At 30.8% G+C, this 13,027-nt stretch overlaps 1 protein-coding gene across 1 annotated transcript; it reads left to right on the top strand.

Moving 5' to 3' along the window:
* Window positions 1–2,993: 2,993 nt before the first annotated feature.
* Window positions 2,994–12,652, top strand: LOC114274056 (calmodulin-7). The gene is made up of 3 exons (XM_028215954.2): window positions 2,994–3,302; window positions 4,645–5,014; window positions 12,214–12,652. The coding sequence occupies exons 1-3, from the start codon at window positions 3,227–3,229 to the stop codon at window positions 12,317–12,319; spliced, it is 552 nt and encodes a 183-aa protein (XP_028071755.1). The 5' UTR covers window positions 2,994–3,226; the 3' UTR covers window positions 12,320–12,652.
* Window positions 12,653–13,027: the final 375 nt, after the last annotated feature.

Here is a 13,027-nt window from a genome sequence, read left to right as displayed (position 1 = left end):
AGTAATGGTCTAAAATTGTGTAGTACTCACTGTGTGTGTATTTGTACAGTTAGCGTCAATTATATAATTTTAAACGTTGCTTGTACCCCAAAATTTGTAACGACATACGTTTGGACCAAAGATTTGACTATGCCATCATTGATGCTTCAACTAGTTTAGTTGCACATTTGTAGTAGTCCACTACATATGTAGTAAGGAATTTATCAAAACAATTACGATTAAAAATCAGAAAACAATAACAGGAATTTGACAGAGCTAGCAGAGAGATGAACAATTTGTAAGGAATCTGTCATGAAAACACTTATAATGCAAACAAACAATCAAAAATCAAAAATCGTTTCAAATCATTAGAGTCTCACAAAAGAAAAAAAAAAAATCAAATCAAATCAAAATCACTCATGAGCTGTGAATTATCTCTCTTCAATGGTGATTCAAGTCTATGGATACAAATATTTTACCTTAAAATCGACCTATCTCTCTTCAATGACAGTTCAAGTATATGATTAATCAGTATTGTTTTTCCTCTTTCAATCCTTTTTAGCTTCAGCTTCGAAGAATCAAGCTAATAGACAATCGATTCAATCGATCAAGATTTAGGGATTCGATCGATCGATCGATCGATCGAGAGAGACAGTGGTGTGGAGAAAGAAATGAAATCTCGATTATTGAAGCTCAAAGAATGAAAATAAAATAAAATAAAATAATGTATGAGTAAGTTTATGAGAGACCAACTAAAGTTGTAGGCAAAAAGTCAGTAACCTTTTTGCAACCAAATAACTTTGTCTTAAAAATGTAGTAGTAGGATTAAATATTTTTTAAAATTATTTTATTTTGTCCTTAAAAGTATAATTTTTAAAGACAAAATATTTTTGTTCCTAAAAATTTGTCTCTAAAACTTTAATTTCTTGTAGTGAACAAATGTAGTGTGTTTTCAAAACTCTCCAAAATCTCAATACTAATTTTTCAAGGAAAGTTAAAATTCCCTCTCCTATGTGGCAATTCTTGAAATCTCCCTAGCTCATCTCCCTAATTTTTAATTTTTTAATATAATAAAAATTAAAATTACGAAATTTAGATAAAGATATGATTTGTTAATCTATATCTATAAAAAACATTTGTATCTAAATCTTTATTTTGATTTATTCCGATTTTTCCTCTCCCTCTATCACATAGATTAAAAATTAAAAAATTTTAAATAATAAAATTTAAATAAAATATTTTTCAATCTATACTACACTATATATATATATATATATATATATATATATATAAGCAAATGTAGTGTGTTCTAAAAAAATTTAAAATTATTATTCTTAAATTTTTATAATTTTAATATTTCTCTCTTCTACTTAGCAATCCTCTTTTATTGTCTTTCTTGTTTTCTTTTTTGCTTCATTTTTTAATTGTTAAATTAATTTTCAAATGGAAATTAATTTCATAGCCTATAGATAAGATCTAAATTTCAAAGTTGAAATTTTATTTAATTTATTCTATTTTTTCATGTATATCTTATTTTATCTTTAAATTTGAACTTAAAATTTTATTTTCTTCAGAACGCCCTCTCTCTTGGAGTTTATCTTCTATTTGAACTTGATTGTTATAGATTTCTATATATTTCAGCTTAATTTTTTCAAAGTTTATCTTTCTGTTGAACTTTACTTTATCTTTTAAAATCATCAATTAATTATTCATATAAATTTTAAATATGATAGAATTCCAAGTATATATTTTGTTTAAGCTTAATCTTTTTAATATAAAAACAAATGCCGGATAAAAGAATCACGAATATGAGATTGAAAAGGAAAAAAAAAAATCACAATCAACACGTGTCGAAAAAAGAAACCACAAATATGATTTTGATGTAATTAACTTTTAACTTGAAACTAAAAAATCTATTTTATTTTATTTTTTTATGATTAAAGTAACCCCATCCATGCCAAATAAGTGTTAAACCCCATTAAAGAAAGGAATATTGAGATGGGAAAGAAAAGTGAAAAGGGCAATATGGTAAAAAGAAAGGTGGATTCGCGTAGAGAGAGAGACAGAGAGAGAGAGTATCGAGAGCTTCTATATGCACACATAGGGGTGTGCACAGTGCGGGTCGGTGCAGTTTGAGAGAAAAATAGAAATCGTATGGCGGGTGACGGATTGATAAAAATGTCACTAGAATTTGCCATTTTCCTTATCAAAAACCGGCGGTTCAGTTGGCAAATAATGGCGGATTTGCCTTGGCGGTTCAGGCGGATTGGCGGTTTATAAAAAATATAATTCAAATTACAAAACTTAAATCAAAAAGTAAAAAAATGACGAGAGATATCGTGATGTTAAGCATCTTGTGAAACTTTCTTCTGATGCGGCAAGTGTAGCAACAATATGATAAAATCAACGACTATGCATCAGTTCATTACAAGCATCTGTGGAAGCTACAATGATCAAATACAATACATAAAATTAATATTATTCAAAGTTTACAATATATTGAAAATGTTTACTGTTGAAAAGTATTTAGGTTGAAAAGTGAGCTGATGCAAGTTTGCAACATGGCCAGGAAAAAAAAAAAAAAAAAGATTGAAAAGTGAATTGGAATCCAACTTTATTTTGGATTACTGACATCTTGAATTCCCCTCCAGCAGTAATGTAATATTATATTCTAAGATATAGAACAACAAGCAAACTTAAGTAAAAAAGAATTTTTAGAATCTTATAAAATATGATTTAATAGCGGTGCGAGTCGGTGCGGTTTGGAAGAAAAATAGAAACCGGCGAATTGATAAAAGTGTCACTAGAATATGCCGTTTTTCTTATCAAAAATCGACGATTCGATTGGCAAATAATAACGAATTTACCTTAACAATACAATTCGATACGATTTTAACGATTTCGACAATATTATGCACACTCCTATGCACACACCGTATCCCCTCTTTTCACATACTTAATAAAAAAATGTGTTAAAAAGTTATGTACGAAGAATCTACATAAAGGGCGAGTGATGTGCATAGATAGATGCTCCCGAGAGCATCAGATGCCCTTGGACCAGTTCCCACGTTTGATATATATACATGACTCTCCTCTCTCTCCGTGTATATATATATGTACAACACTTGTACCCTTCTATTACCACAAACCCACAAACCTCTTTACGTTAGACCGTATTTCTTCTTTACCATTTCTCTCTTTCCCAATTTTCCTTCGTTTTCTCTCAATTTCTCGCTAGCCAAGCAAAATGGCCGATCAGCTTACCGACGACCAGATCTCCGAATTCAAGGAAGCTTTCAGCCTCTTCGACAAGGACGGCGATGGTCAGATTCTCTCTCTCTCTCTCTCTCTCTCTATATATATATATATATATTCACGTATGAATATGATTTATTGTCTGATCTTTCGTTTTGTTCAGATCTGTATCTTGAATGATGTTATTTCCCTTTCTTCGACTCTTTGTTGCCTCATTTTTAGGGCTTTTTGTCGTTGATATTCGCATCACACACATTTTTATCTCCCTGGGTCGTTTCAGATTGTCGTTTTGTTGCGTTTGATTGATTGATGGTGTAGGGTTAGTGCATGATCTGTATCAATCATGCGAAATTTCGATGTTATGTTGTGATTGCATTACACAATCAAATTGATTTGATTCGAGGCTTGATTATTTGCTGATTGTTGTAATCTCTCTGCCTGAGAGGCTTTTAGACCTTTTTGTGCTTGTGTTATTTTGCTGCTGAGTGTTTTTTGATGTGGATGATCAGTTGGATCTATGGATAGTTGATTAATTGTAAAAATTTGATGTTACTGTGTAATATACGTAGCGGAACATCTTTTTGTTGTTCAAAGTTCTCATTTATGCATTAGGCTCCGGTTAAATCTGGGGCTTCTGTGGGTGATGGCGATCCGTCAGCAGTTGTGCCCCGGCTATGATCTTTCATTAGAGAAATTCATATTTGATTGTTATGATTCTAGTTTCATACAATTTGTCTATTATCCATTCTATAGTTGTCTGCTCCCTAAATTTGTATGTCTCTGTCCAAATCTTGCAATGATTCTACGGATTGAGTTGAATTGGGTACACTTCAATAAATTGCAAGGATTTCTATATGGAAGATCTGGCAACGATTTTGCGTTTTTAAATGTTGTAGTTAAATGGGTAAACCACAGAATTAATTGTATGTTCTATTGCTGTTTGTATTTTCATCATCATCATGAAAAGTTCCTGAGCTGTGGTGGTTTTTAAAGGTTTAACAATGTTGCTTGGTGATTGAAGCTTGCGAATTGCATTTACACATCATGTTGTATTTTGTATATTTGCATTCAAGTTGGGGACGTTGCCCCAATGATTTGTATTATATCAATTTGTATCCTCTCCATCATCACAAAGAATCTTTGAGCTGTGATACTCATTAAACTAATGTGGCAGTGTTATTTGGTACTTGAGCCCTTGGAACTTATTTTATTGTTCTGTTTTCTTTTGTACCACTTGCATTTTTTTTCCCCTAAAGGAGTATAGTGTTATGCTACTGTTTTGTGTTTCCATATCTTGTTGCTATCTGGATGCTTGGAAGCTTTACCATATATGTTTCCATTGCTTAAAAAGTTGTTCGCATGGCCATGATGTTTTACTGATATTGTTTGAAATTGTCTTTAAATGTGTAGGTTGTATCACCACCAAGGAGCTTGGCACAGTGATGCGGTCTTTGGGACAGAACCCAACAGAAGCTGAGCTTCAGGACATGATCAACGAGGTTGATGCTGATGGAAATGGGACAATTGATTTCCCAGAGTTCCTCAACCTGATGGCCCGGAAGATGAAGGATACTGACTCTGAGGAGGAGCTTAAGGAAGCTTTCCGGGTTTTTGACAAGGACCAGAATGGCTTCATTTCTGCTGCTGAGCTCCGCCATGTTATGACAAATCTTGGTGAGAAGCTCACAGATGAGGAAGTGGACGAGATGATTCGTGAGGCTGATGTGGATGGTGATGGGCAGATCAACTATGAGGAATTCGTCAAGGTCATGATGGCCAAGTGAGGACCAATCTACCCAACACTAAAATTTCAAAAGTAAAAAACAAAAAAAACAAAAAAACAAAAACAAAATGAGATTTCTGTTTCTGGTTAGGACGTGTTCATTTGGTATTATTGGCTCTCCTTGGATGTTTGTCTGTTTACTTGTTTGCATTGTTCTGTAGTGCCTGCTCTTTTAGTATTTGCTTGTTTGCTCTGTCTCTTGCTTTTAGTTTGGGTTGTTAGTATTATTCCTTTCATCTCACATCTGGTATTTTCTTCTAACATGTGCTTTATATTACGAGAACCTAGAACAATTGGGAGAATTTGGATGGTTTTGCTTATGGGTGACTAATTTTGTTAATATTCCAATTTTTAGTTTTCCATTTCTTGTCTGCCTCGGTAGTTTTCATGGTTTATGAGTATAACCTCATCTTTTGACAGTATTTGAAATGGTTAACCATATTAGATGAACTCTCTCTCCTCCCTACCAAACCCTTTGTCTGAGATGGCTCGGTCCCTCATTACCACTGGTCTAGTTAAATAAATCGTGTTGGTTGGTAAGATATGCAGTTGCTAATTGTGATTAGTTAGTTGGCCAGCCTGTTCTATTTCTATAACCCACGTCGTGAGTTGTGTTTTTGTGTTTTCAAAAAAGAAACCCCAAATAGTTTACTTGTAATAGAGTAGAGTGAGAGTGAACCTCACACCACACTCGGTGATATTGTTAACATGGGAAGAAAAGAGAGATTAAAGAATTAGAGAGCGCGTGAAATCTTTCTTAAAAATCAATAAAGATGGAATATAAAATTTGAGATAGCGCGTTGGCTAAACCTTAAAATAAATGATTTTTGTCAGATAGCTTGCATGTTGAGGCGATAGTTTATTTTATTCTAATGGAGTGATAGTCACTGATTCGTTTGGTATAGTATAGGATGCTCTGTCGCATCGGCACAAAGCTAACCTCATTTCTTTTGGTTGGGTTGGATTGGATTGGATGCTTTTTACACACTCCTAAAGGAGGGGCAAATCCAATCCAAAGTGTATTTGCACCCACACCTGGCCTTGATGATTCGATTCGATAACCTTTAGGCCTGAGATATTTTGGCATCTGATTCTATTTTATTATTGTTGTATTTTTATTTTGGATAAGATACTTAGCTTATAGCTGACGCTTGTGTGGGGAGTGGTCTTCGTGAATGTCACATCTGAGGTCAAATTTAGAGCGGACACTCCATTTTACGTGTTTATAGTGTACACCTTGATTGTGATTTTATACACTTGTATTTTTGTAATTCTTGTAACTTTTATAGATTGATTTTAATTTTAATTTTAATTTTAATTCTAATTCTTAAATTATTACTATTATTTTTTTATATTTTGCTTTTAAATTATTAATTTTATTTATTTAGTTCCTAAAATATTCTATTTCAATTCGAATGATTTAGTTGGAGGCCCTCCATCTGAATTAGTAATGGTGAAGACTTATTTAATTTTAGGGTAAATTATAAACACACCTTTTAAGGTTTACTTAAATTGCAAATTATTCCTTATGGTTCTAAAAATTATATTATGTCTTTTAAGGTTTCTAATTTCATAACAAATAGGTCTTTTTATTAATAAATCATCAAGTTAATTAACAATTTTTAATAATATTAAAATTTTATTTCAATTAATAATTCAGATATTTTTATTATTGTATATATGAACAGTTAGAATTTTTATTTTTTAAATTAATTTTGTTAAATAAAATTTTTTGACGGGGAGGTATTTGTAATTTTTCAAATTATAAGAGGCAATTCGTATTTTAAGTAAATTTTATAGAATATATTTGTAATTTATCCTTAGTTTTATAATTGAAATTATACGACCAAATATTTATTAATTTTACTCACATCGTGTTGCACAATTTATACATTACAACTAAATACTTATATTCTTTTTTTAAAATTTGACTTGTAAGTCTTTCTTAATTTACTGGTAATGATATTACAAGTTATATGTCAATTTTTTATTTGTTATAAATTTATTATTCTTCGTAAATTGTAATTCAAAATTATGATTAGCAATGTGGAAAATTATTATCATAATTTTGATTACATCACATATTATAATATAGGGGCAATTTGGAAAAGTTTGCTTTCTAGTTTTTTTTACACAAAAAGTCACAAAAAAATCAATTTTTTGAAATCCTCTCTTTGATTTCTGTCCTTAACTCCCTACTTGCTGAGTTATTGGGTCTATTTTTTGGCCCAATTTCGATGATTAGAATTGTTCACATTTTAAAATTTATTAAGTATATTATACCTGTAAAAAATAAGTTGATCGGATATCAAACAGTATGTGTTCGGAACCAATTTCTCAAAACACCATATAATTAGAATACTTTGCATCATAAATGATGAGATGCACATCATGCGCATTACAAACTGGCCTCAATTGTATCTCATCTTTGCTATTTATCATGTTGTTAGAAAATTGTTGCAATTATATTTTACTCATACTAATAATGAAATGAGCTCATTTTGTTGTTAAAACTGATGCTCTCACAAAAAGTGTGGATGTAGGGGATGACAATTTCTTACCGCTCTACTACTTATCTTATTTTGCACGGATTTTTCTCCCCCTCTGATAAGGAACCGACTGGGGACGGATTTTTCTTAAATGGCATTGTTAATTATTGCTTCTCATCTGAGGATTTGGTTATGCACTTATTGAATATTTTATTTCCCTAAAATTCCAAAAAAAAAAATTTATTTTAACTTTGTTTCTTATTTTATATCTTATGCTTATAAAACACTATTTATAATATACCATAGCATATCTCATTTTGTTAATATTATCATTTCTGAAGTTACAAAATTAATTTTCAATTATCATATTGCTCCCATGTCCAATATAATACGGAGTGTTGGCAGGCCACTGTAAACCCCTTCCACAGCCATTGTACCTCCACGATTTTCTGCTCTATTATTTTCTTCTGTCTTTCTCTTTCTCTAATGTCATTGTTTTCCCCAGCACACAACTTATGTGTGTATACATATATTTTTATAAGAGAAGATAGTTGAATAGTTGTATTGAGTCTATTGATACCATATTTCACACATTTCACCAATCAATTATGTTATATTTAGATTTTGAATTTGTTGAGAAAAAAGAAAACTGAAGAGATTTGAGGGGGAAATATAGCCCCCCTTTTTTCTTTTTTTTTTAAAGTCCCTCGAATCTAAGATTCAAACATGTCTTTATCATTTTCTTCTTCTTCTTGACTAAAAAACACCTATAAAATTTAGGAAAATGTCTGAGATCCCCAAAAAGCTCCCACAATTTAGCCCAATAATATGATATGGTAGGTGTAAATTTTTAATTTTACTCAAGGGGCTAGCCTCAGGTTTTGAGGTGTGCTCTTAAAGTCTCAAGTTCATAACTTTTTATGTGCAAACAATTTCGTAGGATCAATCCATACAAGGTTGAGATCTCCATAAGAGAGCAGTGAAATTAGTTTTCCGGATTAATCAATCTAATAGGCCACATTATTGTAAATAAATTTATGAATCTAAAAATATGGTTCTATTAACATTTGTCTGAAATCCATTTCGGAATGTTGGAGGGGCCAACTCAACATTCTTAGAGACCCATCCATGACTAAGGTATGAACACCTCTCTCAAATCTAGTAATAGATTAGTCTCAATTCGGTACGGGCTTAGAGATTAACCCTATATTTACCCTTCTGTTCTGTATCAAACATTGTGATAGAAAGGGAAACTAAGTAAATCTGTGTAAACTCCTCTTTTTTAAATAAGAAAGTTACTCTAGTTATGTTTAATTGGGTATATCAGTTTGGAAGTTTAAAAAAATATATTAAAATATATAAATGTGTAAGACTAGGTGAAAAAATTACATTGAGATTATAATAATTTTGACATTTATTACTCCCCCCACTAGTGTGACTTTTTTAGTTTATATAATGATAGGAAATGGGTTGACGGAATAGGTTCATGTTGGACGATTTGTAAAATTGTAGTAATAAATTTTTTGACATTTTGAAAATCTCAATTTATCCTGCTCATTTTAATTATCAATTTAATGAATCTTGAATTTATTGTGTGTACTTGATTTTATTCTTTTTATCCTGCTCATTTTAATTATCAATTTAATGAATCTTGAATTTATTGTGTGTACTTGATTTTATTCTTTTTTTTCCCCCTGTTCTCCCAACTATAACAGATAATTACCATACTTTTTCAAATTTCTCGAATTCTTCAAGACCATTATACGACTATGACTCAATTTCTAAAATATAAATTTTAATTTTAGTTTAAAAAAATTCCAATCACCATTATTTCCATGCTGATAATTTTTAAATTGGGCCAATCCATTATTTAGATTTGTTTGTCAAGTTCATGCTTACAAAATATGAATAAAATAAAATACGAAAGGATATGAAATAATGTAATTATGTGGTTTTGGGCAACGTGTTACTCACACCAAAAGTCATAAGTGCGAAAGTCTAAATCCTCTAAAATTAGATTATAAACTTAATTGTAAAATAAATACTTCTTTTGGTCATATGGTTCATTAACAAATTTACCTAAAATAATCTGTATCTCACTTAATTGATAAAGTGAAACATCATTACAAGTAGATTATTGTTTTGGGATTGTTTTAACCAATATCCTATTTTTGTTTCCAAAATTAATTAAACTCCTTGTATCATATGGACCAATATAAAACCTATTTTACAATTAATTTCATGATTAATCATAGAACATCTAAATTAAAAAACTTCATAATTTAATCGTATATATATCTCAATTTTTTATTTTTATACTGTTTTTATAACAATCCATACTCACTTGTAGTCAGCACATGATGTGCTTTACGTTACAATGTGATATGTTTGAGGTTATAGTCAAATATATTGTATCATAACTAATGACTCTGTAAGTTACAATCCAATGTGGTTGGATCAGAATTTTGACTACATCACACCGTAACTTCAAGCACATCATATCATAATTTCCAACGTATCACATCGCAACTAGAGAGATCTAAGGTGCGTACTATAAATCGATCTTTTTCATTATTTTTTCTTTGAATTTATATTCTTTTAGAAGTTCTTTCTTTCCTCCTCTTCCACTTCTAATTTAGAACTCCAATCACTCCACCAAAACCTTTTTATTGATCATCCCTTCTCTCTTTTTCTTCAACTTTTACTCCTCTTTTTTTTTTTTTTTTTTTTTTAAAAAAAAAAAATACAACTTCATTATGATTTTCTTTTATTTTCTTCAAATTAGCTAATTGGCAACTTTCTTCCCACATATCTTTGGTCAAATGAGCCACAGATTCTCGAAAGTGGTTTTTCACTTTCTTTGAATTTAAATATTCAGGTTGGGACATTTGGGGCAACTCATAAACTTGTACACCACCACACCACACCCATTGTTTCTTTAGATCAAACAAAGTGATGACTACTTTGTGCGCTTAGAGGTCATATCTCAAATAATGCAAGTGATCCATGTCTTAATAAACTATACATATGTATGTGTAAAAATATATATTTTGTATGTGTGCTTAGTTATAGCATTCGTTTGATATGACATAACATGAAAGAAAAATAAAAATTGAAGAAAACTTCTACATAGTAATTTTATCTAAAGAAGGGTAAAGTTGTAATGTACTTAGCCATCAGGTTACCCATTATAACAAGGTTTGGAAGAAATACTAGTTAGTCAGTTCTTTCACTTTTTTGTGAAAGTTAAATTCATATGACCCAAATCCTGATTAGTTTGAGAGGGAGAGGGATGTGATAGCACTAAAGTTCAAAAGATAATCACACATAACATATCTATTATTATAAATCCATAAAAAGGGTTCGACGAGGTAAGAACGAAACTATAAGGCGACTAGGATATATAGGAGTATTAATTTACCTTGAGGGGTTCACTAGTCCATTTTCTAGTTAACAATGTGTGTTTCAACAATTTTAGGAAGAGTTTATGTCTAAATGAGGTCAAGGGAGGATAGTTTAAGGATGTTGGTCAAATATATATGTCAACGATCGGCTTAAAATTGACTGCCACGTTGAGCATTTATTGATCACTTACGAATGATATATCAAATTTCACGGATGAATCGGTTTCTTTGACCATTTCATTGATGAATCAGTTTCTTTGATTGAGTCTAAAATTGCAAAATAATAATAATAATAATATGAAAAACCACGTTTATACACTATCTAGTTTATCTCATTCCACGTACAATTGTGCAAACATACAAACAAATACAAAAGCACTTATAAAACTTGAACATAAAATGGTGCAACACGAAGTAGCATAATATATACTACAAAACATTACGCACTCTTCATCATTTTAACTAAATTTCACCAAATGTTAACTACTTTGAGCAATGACTTGTATAGTTTATGAAACTCTATTAGGCTTCCTTTGAGAGGAGCTAACAAGACAACTTATTGACTTAAAAATACACTAATAAAATAAAAATTAAAATAAATCACGTTGTTTAGCACATTTATGACATTTTGATTTGTCTAATGTTTTTCTCGCTTAAGCATATGTTTGGTAATCTTGTTTACTTTTTAATTTTTTTTATGCAAAGTGATCAATTTGTCATTCATAGTAATGCATTACAATGCAAAACGTCATGGGATTTTTGGTCCTTTTATATGGTTTTTTTTTTTGTGTGTGTGTGTGGATATGTATTGATTTTTTTATTTTTTTTAAAATAGAAAATTTGATTTTTTGAAGTCTGCCACATAATAATATGTTTTTAGCTTGTTGGGTTAAAAAACCAGCTAACTTATAAGTTGCAACGGAGTTCTTATCCTGGGAGAGAAGTATCTAACAATCTAGTGTCATAGGAGCAATTTTTCTTAAGCAGAGTGTTCTTGAGCATGCTACGAATGTTTGCAAGCTATTCAACTATTCATTTTCCGAGTCATTGTTCATTTTCACCAAAACTTAATAATTTATGCATGTTGCCTTTAATTTATAGTAAAAGAGGTTAAACTTAAATGAGTATCAACATAATTAACAAGAATTGTACTTCATAACTGAAATAAATCATTTTTTAGTCCAATTATTAGTTTATGATATATGGTTTTCTTCTATCCTTGATGAAGAGAAAAACATGTATAGAGATTTTGCAGAATGCTAGAACATTTGATTGTAAGCTAACTTGTAATTTCTAAATACAGAAGAAGAAGCAGGAAAATTGGAGCGAAGCGACAAGATAGCAATGCCTTGAAGAACAACTGCAATAAGAAAGGGCGTAGAAGAGTTCGTGATTGTTGGGTCCTTTAATTACAACTCAACTCACCATTTACAAATTGGCCTTAAATTTCAACCACATGCCGAAGGACATTATTACCCTTTGCACTAGGCTAATATGGTAGTGATCAGATTGGGTGAGGTTGGTATGAGTCTTGGTTTCAAATTTGTCCTCACAAATAAATTCATAATAACGTGTCACATTATGGATCAATGCAACTTCTTTAAACGAAAAATATGTAGTGATGGAGCGCAAAGTGGTGGATATATTTATAAGGATTTGCTATCAAAATGTAATAATATTACTCAAACGTGAATAAGTTTCATGTAACCTGGAATCATAAAGGTTATTCCCTTTGTTAGTTATATTTCTTGTTCAATTGCTAAAAGGTGGAGATTTCAATGAATGTGTAAATAAAATAAATAGAGAGTTGTAGATTCCAACTTAGTATATATAGTTGTGCAAAAGCGATTTCTACTCCTTCAATTCTTATTATAGAAATTATGGCCTAAAGTAAAGATCCATTATCACTGCAACCTAATAATATCGAGCAGTCCTAGTTAGAAGAAACAATTAAAATTGAGACCTCGTTTGGGAACATGCTAATTTAGTAATTTTTTGACTATTTGGCTAAAATATGAGCTAAAAAAAACTAGTATGTTTGGGGTGACTTTTTGGTTTTTTACGAAAAGATGTGCAAAAAGTAGAGAGAAAAGAAAATCTTTGACTTTTTGGTATGG

The sequence above is a fragment of the Camellia sinensis genome, chromosome 14 (assembly GCF_055761805.1).
Source record: "Camellia sinensis isolate YWXY chromosome 14, ASM5576180v1, whole genome shotgun sequence".
Taxonomy (NCBI): Eukaryota; Viridiplantae; Streptophyta; class Magnoliopsida; order Ericales; family Theaceae; genus Camellia; species Camellia sinensis.
Note: the sequence above shows the minus strand (reverse complement) of the source record. Positions and strands in the feature narration are given on the sequence as shown.

Bases quoted from the DNA above. Each gene is read 5' to 3' on its own strand.
- LOC114274056 (XM_028215954.2), top strand. From the start codon at position 3,227: ATGGCCGATCAGCTTACCGACGACCAGATCTCCGAATTCAAGGAAGCT. The intron at 3,303-4,644 runs GTCAGATTCTCT...TTAAATGTGTAG, and splicing joins CTTCGACAAGGACGGCGATG to GTTGTATCACCACCAAGGAG. The intron at 5,015-12,213 runs GTGAGGACCAAT...TTCTAAATACAG, and splicing joins GTCAAGGTCATGATGGCCAA to AAGAAGAAGCAGGAAAATTG.